This window comes from Belonocnema kinseyi, chromosome 1 (assembly GCF_010883055.1).
Source record: "Belonocnema kinseyi isolate 2016_QV_RU_SX_M_011 chromosome 1, B_treatae_v1, whole genome shotgun sequence".
In the NCBI taxonomy this organism is placed as follows: Eukaryota; Metazoa; Arthropoda; class Insecta; order Hymenoptera; family Cynipidae; genus Belonocnema; species Belonocnema kinseyi.
In genome coordinates, this window is record NC_046657.1 from 150,403,955 (window position 1) to 150,430,664 (window position 26,710).

At 20.1% G+C, this 26,710-nt stretch overlaps 1 protein-coding gene across 1 annotated transcript in view; it reads left to right on the forward strand.

Moving 5' to 3' along the window:
• Nucleotides 1-5,750: 5,750 nt before the first annotated feature.
• The window catches only part of LOC117179358 (derlin-2), a 47,578-nt gene continuing 26,618 nt past the window's right edge, over nt 5,751-26,710 (forward strand). Inside the window, exons 1-2 of the mRNA XM_033371100.1 lie at nt 5,751-6,039; nt 20,472-20,537. Coding sequence (XP_033226991.1) covers nt 5,947-6,039; nt 20,472-20,537 — 159 coding nt within the window. The 5' untranslated portion in view covers nt 5,751-5,946. The remainder of the gene's footprint in view (nt 6,040-20,471; nt 20,538-26,710) is intronic.

The following is a 26,710-nucleotide window of genomic DNA, read 5'->3' on the forward strand; positions in this document are numbered from 1 at the left end:
TATTTTAGGTTTCATTTTTATTTTAGTTTTTATACTATTTTAGTTTTCATCTTTGTTTTTATTTCGTTTTAGTTTTAATATAATTTTAGTTTTCATTTTATTTTATTCTTTATTTTATTATAGTTCTTATTCTATTTAATTTATTTATTATAGATTTTATTTTATTTTAGTTTTTATTTGAGTTTAGTGCTTTTTTTTTCGTTTTTATTTTAGCTTATTTTAGTTTTATTAAATGTATATTTTATTTTCCCTTTTATATTTTGTTATTAAACTTTGTTATTTTCGAAGTGCTTCACGCCGTCCCAGAATTTCAGGAATCCCTTTTCCAATTTCACAAATTCCTCGACCGACTATGGGCAGCCTTTTTATTTTATTTTCTCTTTTATTTTTTATTCTATCTTAGTTTTTATATAATACAAGATTTTATTTCATCTAATATTTCATTTGAGTTTTTATTTAGATTTTATATAATTTTTTTATTATATTTTATTTTAGGTTTCATTTTTATTCTAGTTTAGTTTTTATACTATTTTAGTTTTCATCTTTGTTTTTATTTCAGTTTTGATTTTTATATTATTTTAGTTTTTATTTTATTTTAGTTTTTATATACATTTTAATTAGTTTCCATTCTATTTTTGTTTTACATCAGTTTTTATTTTATTTTAGTTTTTATATACATTTTAATTAGTTTCCATTCTATTTTTGTTTTACATCAGTTTTTATTTTATATCAGTTTTTATTCTATTATTATTTAATTTTAGTTTTTATTTGAGTTCAGTCTTTATTTATTTTTCTTTTCATTTTCATGATAACTATTAGTTTATTTCAGTTTTATTTAAAAGTTACTTCAATTTTTATCTCATTTTATATTTTATTTTTTGTTATTTTATTTTAGTTCTTAGTTTCGAAGTGCTTCTCGTCGTCCCGGAATTTCAGGAATCCCTTTTCCCAACTTCACAAATTCCTCCGCCGACTAGAGGCAGCTTTTTTATTTTAGTTTCTCTTTCATTTTATTTTAGTTTTTATTTCTGTTTTTATTTTAGTTTTTATTTCATCTAAGATATTATTTCAGTTTATATTTCATTTGTGTTTTTATTTAGATTTGATTTTGTTTTATTTAATTTTGGGTTTCATTTTTATTTTACTTTAGTTTTTATTCTATTTTAGTTTTCATATTTGTTTTTATTTGAGTTTTTATTTTATTTTATTTTCGGTTTCATTTTTGTTTTACTTTAGGTTTTATTCTATTTTATTTTTTACTTCTATTTTTATTTTATTTTATTATAGTTTTTTATTTGATTTAAGTATTTATTTGAGCTTAGTCTTTATTTCATTTTTTAAAATTTTTGAATAGTTTTTATTTAATTTAGTTTTTTTTTCAGTTTAGTGTTTATTATATTTTCCTTTTTATTTTATTTAAGTTTTCATTTTAGTTTTCATTTTATTTAGTTTCACTTCCGTTTTTATTTTATTTTAGCTTTTATTTTAGTTTTTATTTTATAAATGCTTCTCGTCGTCCCGGAATTTTGGGATGACGTGTCCATACTACTTTTCCAACTTCACGAATATCTCGATCGACTATAGGCAGCCTCTTTAGTTTAGTTTCCATTTTGTTTTTTAGCTTATTTCAGTTTTTAATTCAGTTTTTATTTAATTTTAGATTTTATTTTATTTTAGTTTTAATTTTAGTTTTTCTTTTATTTTTTATTTTAGTTCTCATTTAATTTTAGTTTTTATTTAAGTTTTTATTCTATGATATATTTTTTATTTTATGTTGTTTTACTTTTTATTATAATTTCAATTTTATTTTAGTTTCCATTCAATTTTCCAATTCCCCAAAGCTCTCGATTGACTGTAGGCAGCCTTTTTATTTTAGTTTTTATTTAATTTTGGTGTTTATTTTATTTTAGTGTTTATTTTCGATGTGTCTGGTGGTCCCGGAATTTCGGGAGGACCACTTCATCCCCTTTTCCAACTCCCCAATTTTCTCGAACGGGTATAGGCAGCCTTTTATTTTAGTTTTTATTTAAATAGTTATTTTATTTCTTTCTTTATTTAATAATTTTTTTGATTGATTAGAAGTTAATGCATGCTTATCTTTGTATTTTTAGTTTCTAAATTAAAAATATTTAAACAATTTCCAAATCCATTATTTACCAAATTTTTAAGCATTAATTACAAAAAATTGTTGACAAAATAAGGAATGATTTTGAAATTTGTTTCGAAAAAATATTGTCAACGATTTAGAATTGAAAATGTTCCAAATTAAACAATTTGAGATGATGTAAGATTTATCAAAAATACTACATTCAGAATGAAATGAAAAAGAATTGAACTTACATATTTTATAAATGATTTTGAAACTTCAATTACTATAAAAAATTGAAGAATTTTATTTTTCATTTAATAATCTCGAAATTGAATGATTTCAAATTAAAATTTGGAAAATACGAAATTTTCAAAAATTTTTAAATGAATATTTTAGATTCTAGTCTTCAAAATTGGATCATTTAAAATCGAAAGGCATTCAAATTTTATTATTTCTAATTTAAATCGTGTTGAAGTGAACAATTTTATTTTGAATTTAAGAATCTCGGAATTGAATGATTTCATATTACGATTTTGGAAAATACAAAAATTTAAAAAAGTGAAATAATGAGTATTTTAAATTCTAATTTTCAAAATTTGATTTAAAATTCAGAGGAATTTAAATCACAATTAAAAAAAAATTATTGAAAATTGAACAATTTTATCTTTAATTGGAGAATGTCAAAATTGAATGATTTCATATTAAAATTTGGAAAAAGATCAATTTTGGAACGTTAAAAATAAATGAAATATGATGCAGTTTTTCAAAAAAAAAAAGATCAATTTTCAACGATATAGTTGAAATTTTAACTGAACATTCTTAGCTTTTAACCAAAAATGCAAATAGTTCAGTTTTCAACGAAATATTAGAATTTATAACTGAACAAGATTAATTTTCAACGAAACTAATAAATTTTCAACTAAAATTATGAATCTTAACTGAAATAGTTCAATTTTCGTCCAAAAACATGAATTTTATACAAAAAAAAATAGAAGAAAATAATTTTAAACAAAAATCCTGAATTGTTTATTAAAAAAGGTACATTTTTTACTAAGAATGGAACAGTGAAATTTTCATTTTTTTTAAATTAACTTTTTAAAAACAAAAAATAAAGTTTCAACTTAAGTGATTAATTTTTAATCAAAAGGATGACTTTGTAACAAAAGATTTGATCTTTCAAACAAGTAGTTTAATTTCGAACCAATAAGATTAATTTTCAATAAAAAAATATAATTTTTCTATCCAAACGACGATTTATTTTAACTACATAAAATTTTAACGAAAAAGTTCAATTTTTAACTAAAAAAGTAATAGTTCAATTTTCAGTTAACAGAAATTAATTTTCAATCAACCTGCTGAATTTTTAATTAGAATGATGAAACTTCAATTCAAACAGTTGAATTTTAAGTAAACAAGATAAATTTTCTACTAAATTGGTGAATTTTTAACTAGAATAGTTGAACTTTCAATTTAAAAAAAATTTTTAATTTAATAGTTGAATTTTTAAATAAAAAAGTATAATTTTCAACCAAAAATGGAATAATTCAATTTCCAGTTAAAAATATTAATTTAAAATAAAAAATGAAAGTAAGCATCAAAGTGATGAATTTTAATCCAAAAGAATGAATTTCGAACCAAAAATTTAAAAAAGGTCAATTTTTTAAACAAATAGTTCAATTTTTAACTAAAAAAGATTAATTATCAACCAAAAATAGAATAGTTTAATATTCAGAGAACTACAATTAATTTTGAATCACAATGGTGAATTTTCAATTAAAATAATGAATCTTTCACTGGAATAGTTGAATTTTCTATTAAAAAATAATTTTTTAACAAAATAGTTGAATTTTTAACTAAGAAATATTAATTTTCAACCAAAATGGAATGTTTAAATTTTTAGTGAATTAAAATTAATTTTGAACCAAACTAATAAATTTTGTATTAAACTGATAAATTTTTAACAAACTATATAAATTTGCTACCAAAGCGATGATTTTTTAACAAAAAATATTTTGTTAAAAAAATTAATTTTCAACTAGAAATGTAATAGTTCAAATTTCAGTTACAGAAAATAATTTTCAATCAAACTGATGCATTTTTAATTAGAATAATAAAACTTTAATTGGAACAGTTGAATCTTAAATCAAAAAGATAATTTTTAAATAAAAAAAATAAATTTTCAACTCAAATAGTGACTCTTTAACAGGAATAGTTGAATTCCCAATTAAAAAACAAAATTCAACCAAAAATCGAATAATTCAGTTTCAAGTTAAAAACATTAATTTAAAATAAAAAATTAAAATAAGCACCAAAGTGATGAATTTTAAACCAAAGGAATGAATTTTTGACAAACAAAATATTGTTGACAAAAACTTTAAAAAGGGTAATTTTTTAACCGAATAGTTGAATTTTCAACTGAAAAAGATTAACTTTCAACCAAAAATAGAAAAGTATAATTTTCAGAGAACTAAAATTAATTTTGAACCGCAATGGTAAATTTTCAATGTAAATGATAAATCCTTAATTGGAATAGTTGAACTTTAATCTAAAAAGATCATTTTCTAATTAAAATGGTGAATCTTTAACTGGAATAATTGAATTTTCAACTAAAAAAGAATTTTTCGAACAAAAAGTTAATTTACCAATTAAAAAAAAAAAGATTTTGAACTAAATAGTTGAAATCTTAACTAAAAAATATTAATTTCCAATAAAAAATGGAATAGTTAAATTTTCAGTGAATTAAAATTAATTTTAAACCAAACCGATGAATTTTAAATTAAAATGATGAATCTCCAATTGAAATAGTACAATTTTCATTAACTAAAATTAATTTTTAACCACAATGGTGAATTTTCGATTAATATGATGAATCTCTAACCGGAATAGTTGAATCCTTAATCAAAAATAATTTTTAAAGCAAAATAGTTGAATTTTCAATAAAAAAAAAGAAAATTTTTGAACTAAATAGTTGAATTATTAACTAAAAAAGATTAATCTTCAACAAGAAATGGAATAGATCAATTTGCAGTGAATTAAAATTAATTTTTTACCAAACTAGTGTATTTTCAATTAAACTGATAATATTCGATTGGAATAATTGAATTGTCAGCTAAAAAGTTGAATTTTCAACCAAGAAGATTTATTTCCTACCAAAAAAAGATGATGTTTTTAGCAAAATAAATGAATTTTCAGCTAAAACCAAAATAAATCTTGAATAACAAATAACAATAAATTATTCATATAAATAAATTGTACTTATTTGGTCAAATATAAGTAATTGATAAATAAATAAAATTTATAATTAATAAATAATATTTTTAATGGAACCACACTACACTAGATATTCATTAATTAAAATTACTAAAGATACGATACGTGTCAATATATGAAATTTATAATTGATTATTCTACTCTAATTTTGGCTTACAAACCAATAATTATCTACTGTAGGCCATTTACCTCTACTTTATACAATTTCCAAATGCACGATATTAAAAATAATCAAAATCATAAAATTATTTGCAAGCCCCAGAAGTATAGAGAAGATGACTCATTCGAAATTCCCGCGTCGCGACACTAGCGCTACCTCTTCCATCCCTATGTTGGTAAACCTGCTCACCATGGTCTCCGAAAAAGAGCTATGTTCATACATTACGTGTAGATTCGGGCAAGAGCAACCTCAATCTCAAACGTCAGTAATATTTTTTCGTGATGTGGACAGTGCTGCAATTGAGATAACGCACTGCGATTTTTGGAAAGCTGAAAAGCGGACGCGAGGCGATGTAGTCAAAAACCGAAAAGCAGAAGAAAAAAAAGCATAAGGTTGAAAAAAACAGTTGTTTCCTAGTTCGCCTGAAATGGCCTATCAGACTTTAATGCAGGAATACCTGCATATGCCTGTTGTTACACGAGCTTACACGACTGCTTGTGTCATCACTACTCTCGCCGTGGTGAGTTTTTCGATTATTATTTATTTATTTTCCAATATTTTGGCCTCAAACTTGCCCTTTTTATCTCTGTGTCACCTTCATGTTTGTTTACGAGCCGACGAATCAGAGTAGGCCAAGTTGACTGATTCAAACGTCACACTTTTCCAATCATTTCCGTCATTCTTTTTTTTCCAATAAATTATCGGAACTTTTGTGAATAATTATTTAATTTGTTGCACTTGGTTGATTTTGGATTTTTTGGTGAAAATTAGTTGGGCGTGAATCATTTTCGGGAGTGAATTATTGGTAAATATAATTTTGTAAACAAAGAAAACGCGTTGTAACAATACGGTGATTTTTAAGACTCTTAGAAAACATACGTTATTTATGTTTTTACTTAATGGTTGCATTTTTAAGGAAAAAATATACATTTCTTGAAAAAAAAATGTAATAGGTTATATTTGAACGAAAAAGGATTAAATTTAAACGAAAAAGGAATCAATATTTTTTAAAACAGACGATTTTTCTACAAGCTGGTGTAATTTTTTTACCCGAAAATACGAGTTTAAAAAAAAAGTTAATTTTTAACCAAATAGTTGAATTTTTAAACTAACAGTTTATTTCTCCATGGAAAAAATATAAATTTTCGAGAAATTATACAATTGCGATTCCTCTGAATTTTAGATAATAAAGTTATTAAATTTTGAATGCTTTTAATTAGGAATAATTCAAATATAAAAATATTCCATTTTTAATATTTTGAAATCGTCGCATTTCCGAAATTTTTATTAAATTCATTAAATTTCAAGATTCTTAAATTAAAAAAAAACTTTTCAATTTTCAAAAATTTTAATTGAAAATAGTAACATTTTAGTTTCTCTAAATTTGAAATGATCCAATTTTCAAAATTGAAAATATTCAATTTTTAACGTTTCTAATTTTTTCTATGTTCGAAATTTTAATCTGAAATAATTTAATTGCAAATAAAATTGTTGAATTTTAAACGCCTTAAATTAGAAATGGTTTATATCTTAAAACATTTCATTTTCAACATTTAGAAATGGTCTCAATTTCGAAATTTAAATTTAAATTTATTAAATTTCAAGATTATTTAATTCAAACTTGAAAATAATCAATTTTTAGCGTTTCGAAATCGGTCTGGAATTTTTATTTGAATTGATTCAATTTCGGGATTATTTAATTCAAAATAAAATTGTTTAATTATCCAATAATTAAAATTCACATATGAAAATATTCAATCTTTAAACGTTTCTAAATTTGTCTTTTTTCGAAATTCAAAATAAAATTAAATACATTCTAAACGCTATTAATTACAAAAAATTAAAATCTGAAAATATTACATTTTTAACATTTTGAAATGGTCGAATTTTCCAAATTTTTAATGAAATTCATTAAATTTTAAGATTCTTCAATTCAAACAAAAATTGTTATATTTTTAAACATTTGAATTGAAAATAGTAACATTTCAGTTTCTCTAAGTTTTAAATAATCTAATTTTTAAAATACAAATCTGACAATATTAAATTTTTAACGTTTCTAAATTGGTCTTTTTTCGAAATTATCAACTGAAATTATTATTTTTTGGCATTTTTAAATTCGGTTTAATTGTTTAATTTTGAATGCTTTTAATTAGAAATAATTTAAATCGGTTTATTGAATTTAAAAAAAGGTTCAATTTGACCGCTTTTAATCAGCAATCATTCAAATTTGAAAATATTCCATTTTTAACGTTTCTAAATTAGTCTATTTTCGTAATTTTCAACTGAAAATATTAATTTTTTGGATTTTTTAATTTGGTTAAAATGTTTAATAATGAACGCTTTTAATTAGTAATAATTCAAATTTGTAAATATTCCATTTTTAACCTTTCTAAATTGGTCTATTTTTGTAATTTTCAACTGAAATTATTAATTTCTGGGATTTTTTTGTTTTTGAAAATTGTTTGCGTTTGAACGCTTTTGATTAGTAATAATTCAAATTTGAAAATATTCCATTTTTAACGTTTCTGAAGTGATCTATTTTTGTAGTTTTCAACTGAAATTATTAATTTTTGGGACTTTTTTATTTTTGAAAATTGTTTAATTTGGAACGATTTTAATTAGAAATTATTTAAATTTGAAAATATTCTATTTTTAACGTTTCTAAATTGGTCTGTTTTCGTAATTTTCAACTGAAATAATTAGTCTTTGGGATTTTTTAATTTTGTTAAATTGTTTAATTTTGAACGTTTTTAATGAGTCATAATTTAAATCGGATTATTGAATTTTAAAAAATGTTCAATTTGACCGCTTTTAATTGATAATCATTAAAATTTGAAAATATTCCATTTTTAACGTTTCTAAATTGGTATATTTTCGTAATTTTCAACAGAAAATATTAATTTTTGGGGTTTATTATTTTTGAAAATTTTAATTTTGAACGATTTTAATTAGAAATAATTAAAATATGAAAATATTCTATTCCTAACGTTTTTAAATTGGTCTATTTTCGTAATTATCAACTAAAATTACTAATTTTTGGGATTTTTTAATTTTTGTTAATTGTTGAATTTTTAACGCTTTACCTTAGAAATGGTTCAAATCTGGACATATTTCATTTTCAACATTTTGAAATGGTCTCATTTTCGAAATTTAAATTTATTCAGTTTCAAGATTATTTAATTCAAATCTGAAAATATTCCATTTTTAGTGTTTCGAAATAGGTCTGGAATTTTAATCTGAAATCATTCAATTTCGGGATTATTTAATTCAAAATAAGATTATTTAATTATCCAATAATCAAAATTCACATATTAAAATATTCAATCTTTAAACGTTTCTAAATTTGTCTTTTTTCGAAATTTAAAATAAAATTAAATCAATTCTAAGCGGGTTTAATTAGAAATAATTAGAATCTGAAAATATTCCATTTTTAACATTTTGAAATGGTCGCATTTTCGAAATTTTTATTTAAATTCATTAAATTTCAAGATTCTTTAATTGAAACAAAAACTGTTCAATGTTCAAACATTTTAATTGAAAATAATAACATTTCAGTTCTTTTGAATTTTAAATGATCCAATTTTTAAAATTCAAATCTGAAAATATTTCATTTTTAACGTTTCGAAATTAGTCTATTTTCAAAATTTTAATCTGAAATAATTTAATTGCAGATAAAATTGTTGAATTTTAAACGCTTTTCATTTAAAATGGTTCAAATCTGAAAATATTCGATTTTCAACATTTTGAAATGGTCTCATTTTCGAAATTTATATTTGTTCAATTTCAAAATTAATTTATTCAAATCTGAAAACATTTCATTTTTAACCTTTCGAAATCAGTCTATTTTCGAAATTCTAATCTGAAATCATTCAATTTCGAGATTATTTAATTCAAAATAAACTGGATCAATTCTAAACGCTTTTAATTAGAAATAAGTCAAATCGGAAAGTATTCCATTCTTGAAATGTTTAAATGGTCGGAATTTCAAAATTTATCATTCCAGAAATATTCTATTTCAAAATTGGTCCACTTTCGTAATTATCAACTGAAATTATTAATTTTTGGAATTTTTAAATTTTGTTAAATTGTTACATTTTGAACGCGTTTAATTAGAAATAATTTAAATCGGATTATTGAATTTTAAAAAAGGTTTGATTTGAACGTTTTTAATTAGTAATAATTCAAATTTGAAAATATTCCATTTTTAACGTTTCTAAATTGGTCTATTTTCGTAATTTTCAACTGAAATTATTCATTTTTGGGATTCTTTTATTTATGAAAATTGTTTAATTTTGATCGATTTTAATTAGAAATAATTCAAATTTGAAAATATTCTATTTTTAACGTTTCGTAATTGATCTATTTTTGTCATTTTCAACTGAAATTATTAATTTTTTGGATGTTTTAATTTTTTTAAATTGTTTCATTTAGAACGATTTTAATCAGAAATAATTTAAATATGAAAATATTGCATTCTTAAAATTTTAAAATGGTCGGAATTTCGCATTCCGAAAATACACAATTCTTAACATTTCCAAATTTTTATATTCAGGCAAAAACTGTTTAATTTTCAACAATTTCAATTAGAAATATTATAATTTCAATGGGTTCGAATTTTAAATTATCTAATTTTCAAAATTCAAATTAAAAAATATTCCACTTTTAACCTTTCGAAATTGGTTCAAGATTCTTTATTTCAAAATAAAGTTATTAAATTTTGAATGCTTTTAATTAGAAATCATCCAAATATAAAAATATTTCTTTTTTAACATTTTGAAATGATCGCATTTTCGAAATTTTTATTTAAATTCATTCAATTTGAAAATTCAATTAGAATAAAAAATTTTCAACAATTTCAATTGGAAAAAATAAAAACTCAATTTCTTGTAATTTAAAATAATCGAATTTTTAACATTTAAATCTAGAAATATTCAATTTTTAATGTTTCGAAATAGGTGTATATTTGGCATTTTTATCTGAAATCGTTCAATTTTACACAATTCGAAGTAGTAATAATACAAATCTGAAATTCGAAGTAATACAATTTGAATTCCAATGAATTTTAAAAGATCCAATTTTCGAAATTCAACTCGGAAAATATTCCATTTTTAACTTTATAAAATTGGTCTGGAATTTTAATCTGAAATCATTCAATTTCCAGATTATTTAATTCAAAATAAAATTGTTCAATTTTAAACGCTTGAAATTAGAAATAGTTCGAATCTGAAAATATTCCATTTTTAGCATTTTGAAATGTTTGAAATTCAAATGCGATTACGTTTAATTTCAAGATTTTTAAATTTCAACTAAAATTGCTAAAATTGTTCAATTTCCAACAATTTTAATTGGAAATAATAAAATTTGAATTCATGTGAATTTTAAACCAAATACATGAATTTTCTAATAAAAAGAGAAATTTTTAATTAATATTATTAATCTTTAATCTAAAAAGTTATTTTTTAACTAAATAGTTCGAAGTTTCACTAAGTAGTTGAATTTTGTACTACGAAAATATGAATAAGACAACTGTCATGTTTGATATTTCAATCCAAAAATATTTTTATTTTAAATAAAAAAAAGAACAAATTCATCCAAAAAATACGAATTTTCAAATCTGAAAATATTTAACTTTTAACGTTTTCAAATTTGTCTATTTTCGTCATTTTTATCAAAAATTATTTATTTTTGAGATTATTTAAATTTTTTAAATTGTTTAATTTTGAACGCTTTTAATTCGAAATAATTCTACCCCGAAAATATTCCAGTTTTAACACTTCGAAATGTTCGATTTTTCGAAATTTTAATTTCAAGACTATTTAATTTCAACTAAAATTGTTCAATTTCCAACCATTTGAAGTAGAAATAATACAATTTCGATTTCTTTGAATTTTGAATGATCCAAATTTCAAATGCGAAAATATTCCATTTTTAATGTTTCGAAATTGGTTTTTTTTTCTCGAAATTTTGATCTAAAATTATTTTATTTCGAGATTATTCAACTACAAAAAAAAAAATTGTGCAATTTTAAATGCTTCTAATTATAAGCAGTTCAAATCTGAAAATATTCGATTTTTGAAATTTTGTAATATTCGTAATTTCGAGATTTAAATTAATTTAATTAAATTTTAGATTTCTTTAATTCAAACAATAACTATTTAATTTTCGACTGTTTGAATTAGGAATAATAAAATTTGAATTTCTTTGAATTTTGAGTTATTTAATTTTCAAAATTCAAATATAAAATATTCCATTTTTAACGTTTCGAAAGTGGTCTATTTTTGAAATTTTATTTCGAAATCATTCAAGTTCGAGATTATAAAATTCAAGAAAAGTTTGATCAATTTTGAAGGCATTTAATTAGAATTATATCAATTGTGAAAATAGTCAATTTTTAACATTTCGTAATTGGTCTATATTAAAAATATTAATCTGAAATCATTCAATATTGAGATGATTTAATTCAAAATATAATTGTTCAATTTTAAACAATTTTATTTAGCAATAATTCAAATTTGCAAACATTCCATTTTTAACATTTTGAAATTTTGGTATTTTCGAAATTTAAATTTAAATTAATTCAACTAAAAGATGTTTTAATTTAAACAAAAAATGTTCGATTTTCAAAAATTTTATATAAAATAATAACATTTCAATTCCCTTGAGTTTCAAATAATCCAATTTTCAAAAGTAAAATTCGAAAATATTCCATTTTAAACGTATTGAAATAGTTTATTGTCGAAATTTTAATTTAAGTTCAATTAGAAAAAATAAAATTTCAATTCTTTTGAATTTGATATACTCCAATTTTTAACATTTAAATCCGAAAATTTTCCCATTTGAAGTTGCCGCATTTTCCAAATTTTAATCCAATTTCATTTGATTTCAATATTCTGAAATTTAAACAAAAACTTCAATTTTAAAACATTTTAATTATAAATAATTGAATTTCAATTCCTTTCAATTAAAAAAATTTTTTAATTTAAATAAAAACTATTCAATTTTCAAACATTTTTATTGGAAATAGTAATATTTCAGTTTCTTTGAATTTTAAAGAATCCCATTTTTAAAATTCTAATCTGAAAATATTCAATTTTTAACGTTTTGAATTTGTTCTATTTTTGAAATGTTAATCTGAAATCCTTCAATTTCGAGATTATTCGAATCAAAATAAAATTCTTCAATTTTAAACAATTTAAATAAAAAATAATTCAAGTGTGAAAATATTCCATTTTTAACATTTTGAACTGGTCGAATTTTCGAAATTTAACATTCGCAAATTGTTTTATTTTCGAAATTTTAATTTGAAATCATTCAATTTCGAGATTATACAATTTAAAAAATTTCTGATAAATTTTAAACGCTTTTAATGAGAAATAATTCAAATCTAAAAATATTTTATTTGTTTTATAAACAAATATATATAAAGATTTTCTTCATTTCCTTTAAATTTTAAACGATCCAATTTAAAAAATTCAAATCAGAAAAAATTCCTTTTTAACGTTTCGATATTGGTCTATTTTCGAAATTTTAATCTCTAATTATTCAATTGTGAGATTATTAAATATCAGCAAAATTTTATCAATTTTAAACGCTTTTAATTAGAAATAATTTAAATCTAAAAATATTCTATTGTTACTTTTAAATGTTTGCATTTTCGAAATTTAATTCAAACAAAAACTGTTCAATTTTCAAAAGTTTAAATTAAAAATAATACAATTTTAATTACTTTGAATTTTAAATAATCTGATTTTCACATCTAAAATTTGAAAATATGACATTTTCAACGTTTAAAAACTTATGTGTGTTTTTTAAAAACTTATTCTAAAATAATTTAATTTAGAAATTATTTAATGCAAAATAAAATCGTTCAATTTTAAACAATTTAAATTAGAAATAATTCAAACTATGATAATATTCTATTTAGAACCTACTTAATTTTAAACAATTTGAATCATAAATGCTACAATTTCAATTCTTTTGAATTTAGAATAACCCAATGCATAAAATTCAAATGTGAAAATATTCCATTTTTAACATTTTGTAATAATCGTAATTTCGATATTTAAATTAAAATTAATTCAATTTTCAACAATTTGAATTAGAAATAATTAAATCTTAATTTCTTTGAATTGTAAATCATCCAGTTTTTAAGATTCGAATCTAAAAATAGAATATTTTTAACTTTTCGAAATTTGTCTATATTAAAATTTTTAATTTAATATAATTTATTTTGGAGATTATTAATTAAAATTTCAATTTAAAACAATTGACTGTAAAAATAATAAAAATTCAATTCTTTTGAATTATAAATGATCCAATTTTCCAAATTTATATCTGAAGTTATTAAATTTCGAGATTCTTTATTTTAAAATCAAATTATTAAATTTTGAATGCTTTTAACTAGAAATAATTCAGATCTGTAAATATTTCATTTTTAACGTTTCGAAATTAATCTATTATAGAAATTTTTATCTAAAATCATTCAATTGTAAGATTATTCAATTTAAAAAAATTCTTCAATTTTGAAAGCTTTTAATTGGAAATAATTAGGTTTTGAAAATATTCCATTTTTAACATTTTGAAATAGTCGCATTTTCGAAATCTCAACAAACAATTTTTTTTTTTTATAATTCAAATCTGAAAATATTAAATGTAAAAAGTATAATTTTCAATTATTTTAATTAGAAATAATAGAATTGGAATCCTTTTGCATATTTAATAATTCAAATCTGGAAATATCACATTTTTAACATTTCTAAATTTGTCTCTTGTGGAAATTTTAATTCTGAATTCATTCAATTTTCAGATTATTTCATTAAAAATCGAATTTTTTATTTTAAACAATTTGAATGAGAAATAATTCAAATCTAACAATATTCCATTTTTAACCTTCTGAAATTGTCGCATTTTAGATATCTCAATTTAAATTCAATTTCAAGATTCTGTAATTCAAACAAAACTGTTTAATTTTCAAACATTCTAATTGAAAAAATTTCTTTAATGATCCAATTTTCAAAATTCAAATCTGAAAATGTTCCATTTTTAACGTTCTGAAATGATTTAATTAATAATAAATTTTCTTAATTTAAACCATTTTAATTAGAAATAATAAAATTTCAATTCCTTTGCATTATTATAAATGTTCCAATTTTTAAAATTAAAATCTGAAAATATTCCTGTGCTATTAATTCTCTCGTCGTAGTAACTTTTTAGATTATTATTTGATTGTAAAGACGTCACGCTTTTTCAATAATTTCCTTAATTGATTTTTAATATATTTTTGGAATTTTTTAATGCTTATTTAATTAGTTGAAATTAGTTATTTTCCGATTTTAAGGTAAAAATTAGTTGTCACAAAAATTTACAGGTTTGAATCATTGGTAAATATAATTTTATAAGCAAACATAAAACTTCTTATCAGTTTTAACAATCAGGTAATTTTTAAGACTACTAGATAACACGCGATAACTGAACGGTTATTAAGTCTATATAAAGATAATTTTTATAAGATTCTTGATACAATTCAAAAAGAGTTTTTTAAATTTCAGATATTTTAAATTAAAACTGAAACAAAAATGTTCATCTTTGACCAAATACTTGAATTTTCAAGCCAAAAAATTTTAACCAAAAAATTGTACATATTTTCTAACAGAGACGAATTATTTACAAAACGGTATAATTTTTTAAACCGAAAATACGAAGTTTTAACGAAATAAAAAAGTTATTTTTTAATTAAATACATGAATTCTGCACCAAGAAGATTAATTTTCTACCAAAAAAGAATAATTCTCCAGGAATGATAACATTTTCATTCCTTTGAATTTTAAATGATTCAATTTTCAAAATTCTAATCTGAAAGTCTTTAAGTTTTCTTTTCGTCCGGAATTGGTCTATTTTTAGAATTTGAAACTCACATCATTCATTTTGGGATTATTTAATTTTTTTAAATTGTTTAATTTTGAACGATTTCATTTAGAAATAATGCAAATCTGAAAATATATTTCATTAAAATTTTCTTTAAATGGATTTATTTTCAAAATTTTAATGTATACATTTAATTTCAAGAATTTTCATTTTGAACTAAAATTTGTCAATTTTAAACGCTTTAAATTATAAATTACGCAATTTTAATTCATTTAAAATTCAAATGATCTGTTTTCAACATTTTTACCTTAAAATATTTAATTTTCAACGTTTTAAAATTGATCTATTTTTGAAATTTTAATCTGAAGTTATTAAATTTCGAAATTATTTAATTCAAAACAAAATTTTTGGATTCTAAACGCTTTTAATTACAAAAAGTTTAAATCTGAATATGTTCTTTTTTAAAATATTTTTTGAAAATGGTCGTATTTTTGACATTTTAATCTGAAATCATTCAATTTCGAGATTATTTAATTCAAAACAAAATTTTTTCAATTTGAACCATTTTAATTAGAAATAATAACATTTAAATTGCTTTGCATTATTAATGAACGAATTTCAAAATACGAATATGAAAATATTGCATTCTTAATGTATCGAAAATCGTTTATTTTCGAAATTTTAATTTGAAATCTTTCAATTTCGAGTTTATTGAATTTAAAACCACTGTTCCATTTTGAACGCTTTTAATTAGAAATAATTTAAATATGTAAATATTCCATTTTTAACGTTTTGAAGTGATAGAATTTTTGAAATTTTAATCTGGAACCATTCAATTTCGAGATTATTTAATGCAAATTGAAAAAAAAAAATAAATAAAAATTAATTAAGATTTGAATGTTGAAAATTGAATCATTTAAAATTCAGAGGAATTTTAATTCTATCATTTATAACCTCAAAAATGAATGAATTAGATCTATGGATTTTTTTAAATTCAAATGAATCGAAATAGTATTTTTTTTAAATTCTGTAATCTCCAAATTCAAATGAATCGAAATTGTATTTTTTTTTAATTCTGTATTCTCGAAATTGAATGATTTCAGATTAAAATTTCGGAAATATACCATTTTTTGTAAAATTAAAAATGGAATATTTTCATATTATTATTTAAAATATTCAATTTTATTATTTTTAATTCAAATAGTTTAAAATTGAATTTTTTTAATTTGCAATTAAATAATCTCGAAATTCAATGATTTCAAATGATTATTTCAAATTTAAAGAAATTTTAAATCATTTTAACTATTATAGAAATAATACAATTTTAATTCCTTTGCATTATAAATTATTGCATTTTAAAAATACCTACATGAAAATATTTAATTTTCAACATTTTGAAATTGACCTATATTCGAAATTTTCATCCGAAATCGTACAATTTCGAGATTACTTGATTTAATACAACCTTTTCAATTTTTAACGCTTTTAATTAGAAATAATTCAAATGTGAAAATATTCCATTTTTAACATTTTGAAGTGGTCGCATTTTTGAAATTTTAATATGAAATCATTAAATTTCGAGATTATTTAATTCAAATTGAAAAAAAATAATTGAAGATTTGAATTTTCTAAATTGAACAATTTTACTTTGTACTGGTGAGAGTGAAGATTATTAAAATGTAATGTATTTTGATTAAAATTTCGAATTTAGTACAACTTCGAAATGTTAAAAATGGAATATTTGCAGGTTTGAATTATTTCTAATTAAAAGGGTTCAAGATTCAACGATTAAAAAAATTAAATAATCTCAAAAATGAATGAGTTGAGTTTAAAGTTTAAAAAATTTATCAATTTCGAAACGAAAAGAAAATTTTAAAACTTTTAGATTAGAATTTTCAACTATGGATTATTTAAAATTCAAAGAAATTGATATTTGATTATTTTCAATTTAATAATCTCGAAATTGAATGCCTTCATATTAAAATTTCATATATGCGACCACTTCAAAATGTTAAAAATGGAATATTTTCACATTTGAATTATTTTTAATTAAAGACGTTAAAAATGGAAAAGGTTGTTTTAAATCAAATAATCTCGGAATTGTACGATTTCGGATGAAAATTTCGAATATAGGTCAATTTCAAAATGTTGAAAATTGAATATTTTCTTGTATGTATTTTTAAAATTCAAATGAATCGAAATTGTTTTTTTTTTTAAATTCTGTAATCTCGAAATTCAAAGGAATCGAAAATGTATTTTTTTTTAATTCTATAATCTCAAAATTGAATGATTTCGGATTAAAATTTTGGAAATATAGCATTTTTGAAATATTAAAAATGGAATATTTTCATATTATTATTTAAAATATTCAGTTTTATTATTTTTAATTCAAATAGTTTAAAATTGAATTTTTTTATTTGTAATTAAATAATCTCGAATTTGAATGATTTCAAATTATTATTTCAAATTAAAAAAAAATTTAAATCATTTTAACTATTATAGAAATAATACAATTTTAATTCCTTTTGCATTATAAATGATCGAATTTTAAAAATACGAATATGAAAATATTTCATTTTTAACGTATTGTATTTGGTCTATTTTCGAAATTTTCATCAACCTTTTCATGTTGAATACTTTTAATTAGAAATAATTCAAATATCGCATTTTTAAATTTTAATCTGAAATAATTAAATTTTCACATTATTTAATTCAAATTAAAAAAAAATAACAAAAAATAATTGAAGATTTGAATTTTGAAAATTGAACCATTTTACTTTGTACTGAAGAGAGTGAAGAGTAATAAAATGTAATTTACCATATTTAGATTAAAATTTCGAAGTGTAAAAAGTGGAATATTTTCAGGTTTGAATTATTTATAATTAAAAGCGTTCAAAATTCAACGATTAGAAAAATTAAATAAGCTCAAAAATGAATGAGTTGAGTTTAATAAATATACCAATTTCGAAACGAAAAGAAAATTAAAAAACTTTTAGATTATAATTTTGAACTATGGATTATTTAAAATTCAAAGCAATTGAAATTGTATTTTTTTAAAATTCAATAATCCCGAAATTGAATGATTTCAGATTAATATTTCGAAAATGGATCATTTTCAAAACATTAAAAATGGAATACTTCTATATTCTTATTTAAAATATTCAATCATTCTTTTTTATTATTATTAATTAAATTAGTTTACAATTGAAAATTTTTATTTGGAATTAAATAATCTCGAAATTGAATGTTCTCAAATTTTTATTTAAAAATAAATTATTAATTAAAACAATTTTAATTGACAATTATAAAATTTTAATCCTTTTGCACTATAAATGATTGAATTTTGAAAATACAAATATGAAAATATTCAATTTTTAACTTTTGGAAATTGGTCTTGTTTCCGAAGTTTTCATTCCATTCAATTTCGAGATTAATAGATTTAAAACAACTTCAATTTTGAATGCTTTTTATTCGAAATAATTAAAATTTTTTAAATCACATTTTCGACATTTTGAAGTGGTCGCATTTTTGAAAATTTAATCTGAAATCATTCAATTTCGAGATTAATTAATTCAAATTGAAAAAAATAATAAAAATAACAACAAATAATTGAAGATTTGAATTTAAAAAATTGAGCAAATTGAAAGTTAAATCAACGATTTAAACAAAATTATCTCAAAAATTAATGCTTTGAGTTTATAGTTAAAAAAATATAACAATTTTTAAACGAAAAGAAAATTTAAAAACATTTAGATTAGATTTTTGAACGATGGATTTCTTAAAATTCAAAGGAATTGAAATTTTATATTATTAAATTCAATAATCTCGAAATTGAATAAGTTCAGATTAAAATTTCGAAAATTGATCATTTTCGAAACATTAAAAAAGGAATATTCTCATATTCGCGTTTAAAACATTCAATCATTCAATGTTATTATATTTAATTAAAATAGTTTAAAAATTAAAAATTTTTATTTGGAATTAAATAATCTCGAAATTGAATGATTTTAAATTATATTTTGAAACCAGTAATCTAAAATGAGACAATTTCGAGGTTATGTAATTCAAATTGAAAAAAAAATAATTGAAGATTTGAATTTTGAAAATTGAATCATTTTAAAATTCTATCATTTCTAATCAAAAGCGTTAAAAAATCAAACAATTTAGATAAATTAAATAATCTCAAAAATGAATTACTTGAGTTTAACGTTTTAAATTATACCAATTTCGAAATGAAAATTTAAAAAAACTTTCGGATTAGAATTTTTGACTATGTATCATTTAAAATTCAAAGGAATTGAAATTTTATTTTTTTTAATTCAATAAGCTCGAAATTGAATGATTTCAGATTAAAATGTCGAAAATATACAATTTTTAAAACATTAAAAATGGAATATTTTTATATTCTCATTTAAAATATTCAATTTTATTATTTTTAATTCAAATAGTTTAAAATTGAAAATTTTCATTTCTAATTAGATAACCTCGAAAAAATTGGTCTATTTTGGAAATATTTATCCGAAATCATACAATTTGAAAATTATTGAATTAAAAAAAAATTGTTCAATTTTGAACGCTTTAAATGATAAACGATAGAATTTCAATTCCTTTGAATTTTAAATGATCCAAATTTCGAAATTAAATTCTTTAAATATTCACTTTTAATTGTTACAATTTAAATAATTGGGTCAAAAAATCTGACATTTTTCAAAAACCCAGGAAAAATGTCACAGAACAATTTAATTTCACCCTTTTGAAATTGGTAAATTTTGTTTTTTTCGAAATTTTATTGAATCCGAAATAATTCAATTTTGAGATTATTGAATTAAAAATAGCAAGCTTTTAGATTACTATATATTTATTTGCAAATATTTCATTCTTAGTTCTAATTTCATTTCTAAATAAAAAAAATTATTATATTTTGTAAACAAACAGAAAACACATTATCAGTTCTAACAAAAATATTATTTTTAACGATATTATCGTCTTCCTGTTCTGGAATATAGAGCTTAGTTTGTTCGATATTCTTAGTCTAGAAAAATAAATAAAAATATTTTTATATTATTAAATTGATGTTTATTTTTTCAGCAATTGGACTTGGTTTCACCGTTCCAACTCTACTTCAACCCAATTTTAATAATCAAGAGATATCAGGTACGTTTAATTAACATGATTCGAAATATTTTATTTTTTTCTTTAAAAAAATATTAAATATTTATAGGAATATAAATATAAAATATGAATTCTCAGCAAATTATGTAAATTTTTCACAAAATAGTTGTAACTTCGATTAAATTGTTAAATTTTGAAGCCAGTGAAATTTTTTTAAACTGTGGAATATAACTAAAAAAGAACATTTTTTAACAAAATAATGAACGAAAAAATTAAATTTTTTACCAAAAAAAGTCGAATAGTTAACAAATTACGTATATTTTCTACCAAACAGTTAAATTTTCAATCGAGAGGATTAATTTTATATCAAAAAGTCGACTTAAAAAATAAAATAACTGTCTTTCCAACCAAATAGTTGAATTTTCAACTAAAAAAATCAATGTTCAAGTTAAAATTAATAATGGATAAAAATCAAATAAATTGTCTACATGACTATTGTATTTTCAATACCAATTTTTCTACAGAAAATGTAATAGTTAATATTAATTATATAACAAATATTGTAATTTTTAATAATAAAGAGTTTAATATATACAATAAAGATAATTTTTCAACAAAATAAATAAATCCTGAAATAAAATTTCAAAAAAATAATAAAAATAATTTTCAATTTAAATTCTTAATCTTTAACAAAATAAAAAGGAAGACTTTTTAACTAAGTAGTTAAATTTTTTATTAGCTGGTCGAATTTTTAACCAGAAAAAGGTGAATATTCGTAAAAAAGTGTAATATTTTATATTTTAATCCAAAGATATTTTTATTTGAAATAAAAAACAGGTCAAATTTATCCAAAAAATATTAATTTTCCACAAAATAGTTATATTTCAACTAAAATGATGAATTTTCAACAACAAAAAATATCAATTGCCAAGAAATTAGACAATTTCAATTCCTCTGAATTTTGAATGATCCAATTTTCAAAATTTAAATCTGAACATATTCAATTTTTAACGTTTCGAAATTGGTCTATTTTCTTAATTCTATTCTGAAATTATTCAATGTCAAGATTATTATTTCAAAACAAGTGTTCTGATTTTGGAACCATTTTAATTAAAAATAGTAAAATTTCAATACAAAATAAAATTATTGAATTTTGAACGCTTTTAATTATAAATAATTCAAATTTGAAGTTATTGCATTTTTATCATTTTTATCCAAATTTATTCAATTTCAAAAGTCTTCTATTCAAACAAAAATTGTTTAATTTTCAACAATTTGAATCACAAATAATATAATTTTAATTACTTTGAATTTTAAATGATCCAATTTTCAAAAGTCAAATCTGGGAATATTACATTTTTAACGTTTCGAAAATCTTCTATTTTTTAAATTTGATTTCGAAATCATTTAAGTTCGAAATTATTAAATTAAAAAAAACTGTTTGAATTTGAATGATATTAATTAGAAATATTTCAAATTTGAAAATATTCCTTTTTTTGACATTTAGAAGAGGTCGCATTTACTGAATTCTTATACAAATTCATTCAATTTTAAAATTATTTAATTAAAAAAAAGCTGTTCAATTTTCAACAATTCAAATCTGCAAATATTCCTTTTTTAATGTTTTGAAATAGGTCTATTTTTGAAATTTTAATGTGAAATTATTCAATTTCTAGATAATTCATTTCAAGATGAAATAGTTTAATCCAAATTCATTCAATTTCAAGGTTCTTTAATGTAAACTAAAATTTTTGATTTTTAAATTATTTTAATTAGATTAAAAAAATTGTATTCCTTTGAATTTCAAAAGGTCAAAATCTTCAAAATACGAATATGAAAATATTCCACTTTTAATGTTTCGATATTGGTCTATTTTCTTAATTTTAATCTGCAATAATTCAATTTCAAGATTATTGAATTTAAAAAATATATTGAAATTTGATAGCTTTTAATTAGAAATAATTCAAATATGAAAATTTTCCATTTTAACGTTTCGAAATTGATCTATTTTCGTAATAATTAACTGAAATAATTCATTTTTGAAACTTTTTAATTAAAAAAAAATTGTTTCATTTTAAACGCTTTTAATTAGAAATAATTTAAATAGGAAAATATTGCATTCGTAAAATTTGAAAATGTTTGGAATTTCTTATTCCAAAAATATTCCATTTTTAACTATTCAAAATTGGTCTATTTTTGAAATTTTAATCTGAAGTCATTAAATTTCGGGATAATTAAACTTAAAAAAGATGTTTAATCTTGATCGCATTTAATTAAAAATAATTAAAATTTGAAAATATTTCATTTTCAACGTTTCTAAATTGGTCTATTTTCGTAATTCCCAACTAAAATTATTTTTTTTTTTAAGTTGTTTAATTTTGAACAATGTTAATTAGAAATAATTTAAATCGGAAAATATTCCATTCCTAAAATGTTTAAATGGTCGGAATTTCGTAATTTCTCATTACAGAAATATTCTATTTTTAACGTTTCTAAATTGGTCTATTTTTGTAATTTTCAACTGAAATTATTAATTTTTCGGATTGAAAATTTTTTTTAAATTGTTTTATTTTGAACAATTTTAATTAGATATAATTGAAATTTGAAAATTTTCCATTTTTAACGTTTCGTAATTGATCTATTTTTGTCATTTTCTACTGAAAATTTCAATTGTTTGGATGTTTTAATTTGTTTAAATTGTTTAATTTTAAACTATTTTGATTAGAAATATTTTAAATGGAAAAATATTCTATTCTTCAAATTTTGAAATGTTCGGAATTTTGTATTCTGAAAATTTACCATTTTTAACATTTGAAAATTCTGCTATTCAGACAAAAACTGTTTAATTTTCAATAATTTCTATTAGAAATAATGTAATTTAATTTATAGATTATTAATTTTAAAAAAACTGTTCAAATTTGAACGCTCTTAATTAGAAATAGTTCAAATTTGAAAATATTCCATTTTTAACCAATTTTAATCTGAAATAATTCAATTTCGAGATTATTGAATGAAATAAAAATTTGTTGTAATTTTATCGCTTTTAATTAGAAATAATTTAAATATGAAAATAATTCATTTTTAAAGTTTCGAAATTGATTATTAACAAAATTTTTAAATTGTTAAATTTTGAACGCTTTTAATTAGAAATAATTTAAATTTTGCGCTTTGTTATCTCTCATATTGTATCGTATTTATATAAAATAGTTTTTTTTTTAAATTTAAGCTATGGCGGTAAATTACGACATTCCTCTTTTTTTGGAATCGTTGGATTCAATTTTGTTTTTTACATGAAATTTTCTTTAAAATATTGATCAATACGAATTTTCTATTAAAAAAAAATTTCTACCCGCGAAAATGAATTACCGGAAAAAAATTTAATTTACAACCAGTCAGTTTATTTTTTTAACAAAATAGTTCATTTTTATTCAAGAAAAATAATTTTTCCACAAAAAAGAGTTTTTAACTAAAATTATAAATATTTAACTAAAAAAAAACCTTTAAAAAAATTATTTAGTTGCATTGTCAGTCTAAAAAGACGATTTTCCAACAAAAAATGTAATCGTTGATATTTAAAGAACAAAAATTGATTTTTAAATAAAAGACAGTTCGATTTAATCAACTAAGGTGGAATTTCAACAAAAAAGACTCGAGTTCTCAACTAAAACAGATTATTTATGCATTTTTGAATAATTTTTTTTATATTAAATACAAATATTATATTTAAATTATTTTTTAAATTAGCGAATCAAATTTGATATTAAATAAAAATCTAGGAACGTGAATACGAAGTTTGTACAAAGCAGTTTCATTTTGTACCAAAAAGTTTGTATTTTATACTAAATTGTGGAATTTTCAAACTAAAAAGACGATTTTTCTAGAAAGAATTTGAATTTTCAATAAAAATATTGTTTTGCAACAAAAGAGATAAACTTTTATTAAAAAAAAATAATTTTTTACTAAAATCATGAATTTTCAACCACAAAAATTAACTTTTAAGAAAATAGTTTAACTTAGAAGCAAGAAATTGAATCTTCAAGATAGAAAGTTGAATTCCAGTGAAGATGATGATAGACTTGACATTTCAACAATAAAAATAATAATTTAATTAAAAATAAAAATCAGTTAAATTTAATGAAAAAAAGATGAATTTTCAACAAAAGTGTTGAATCGTCAGACAAAACTGATTAATTCTCAACAAAACCATCGAATTTTGAACCAAAAAGAATGAATTTTCAACCTAGAAGAATAATTTTTTACAAAAAAACAAAAGAAGAGTTTTGAACAAAATATATAAATTTTCAAAGAAATATTTGGATTTTCAATTATAAAAGAGAAATTTTAAATTAAATATATAAATTTTTTATCAAATATGAAATAGTTTAATTTTCACTTTAAAAATTCATTCCCAAACACAATAAAAGCAAATTTTGCACAAAAGACTTCAATTTTGAATATTATAGTCAAATTTTTTACCAAATTTTTAAATTTTTAAGTTGATATTAAAAGAAAAATAGTTGGATTCAAGGAACAAAAAAGAATTTTTAACATAATACTTAAATAATTAATTTTAACCAAATAGTTGTATTTTTAACAAAAAGAAGGTTTTTTTAGCAAAAAACACGAATTTTTTTTATAAAAGATTTGAATTTTCTACCCGAGAATACGAATTTTCAGTAAAAAAGGATAATTTAAAACCAATAAATAGAATTTTCAAGTACATAGTTCTATTTTCAGTATAAAATCATAATTTTGAACAAAAACAAAACGAATTTTGTTATAAAAGAGTTGAATTTTCTACGCGAGAATACGAATTTTCAGTAAAAAAGGATAATTTACATCCAATCACTTGAATTTTCAATTAATTAGTTCTATTTTCATTATAAAATAATAATGATTAACAAAAACGAATTTTTAATTTAAATTATGAATCTATAAGTAAAAAAAATGAACTGTTAAGAAAGTAGTTCAAGTTTCAACCAAGGATTTTAATTTTCAATGTAAAAACATTAATTTTCAACATTCAATATTCATATCTCAACCCAAAAGGTTTTAATTTAAATAAAAAATTAAAAAAAAAAAAAAAACAGTTTGGATTGAACCAACGAAGAAAAAAAAATTGAAGCCTCAACTAAAATAAATTAATTATACATTTATATATTGTTTATATTTTAAAATAAAAATCCAGGACTGTGAACACGAATTTTCTACAAAATAGTTTAATTTTCTACCAACAAGTTTTTATTTTATACTAAATTGAAAAATTTTCAAACCAAAAAGACGATTTTTCTAGAAAGCATTTCAACTTTTAATAAAAAAATTATTTTTCAACAAAATAGATTTTTTTTTTTTAAGTTAATTTTTAACAGAAAATTATTTTTTACTAAAATCATGAATCTAACTAAAAAAATTAAATTTCAATAAAGTAGTTTAACTTAGAAGCAATCAATTGAATTTTCAATCTAAAAAATTCAACAAAAAATGCTTCAATCCTCAACTGAAACAGATTAATTATGCATTTTTTAAAATATGTTTTTAACATTGTAAAAAAAATAAAGTACAGGGAGGTCAAAACGAATGGTTTATTTAACAAATTTTTCTATTTTCTCTGGCTTTTTTATGCCTCCACGAATTGAGTTTCAACGACTTAATTATCAAGTGAATAAAATAATTTTTATTAATATTATTACATTAAAATTAAATTTAAAAAAAAGCTTCCCCCTATTTTTTCTGTTTTTTTTTCTTGCAAAAATTACCCTATTTCCCCCTTTTTGAGCTCTTTTGCGCTGTAATATCTTATTTATACGAAATAATTTTTTTTTAAAATTCTAACCATGACGGTTCATAACGACATTACTTTTTTTTGGAATCGTTGGATTCATTTTTTTTTTCAACATTATATTTATGCACACAAATTTTGATTAATACGAATTTTATATAAAAAACTTAATTTTCTGTCCGAAAATATGAATTTCCGGTAAAAAATTTAATTTACAAACAATCAGTTGATTTTTCCACAAAATAGTAAAATTTTAATCAAGAAAAATCATTTTTAACCAAAAAAAGAATTAATAATAAAAAAAATAATATGTAACTAAAATTATTAATCTTTAAGTGGAGAATGAGGGTCTGGTTGTTTGATGCGTTGGTGTGGGCGGTGTTGTGTTATGGTGTGGAGATCTGGGGATGGAAGGAACATAGGAAAGTAGAGAGTA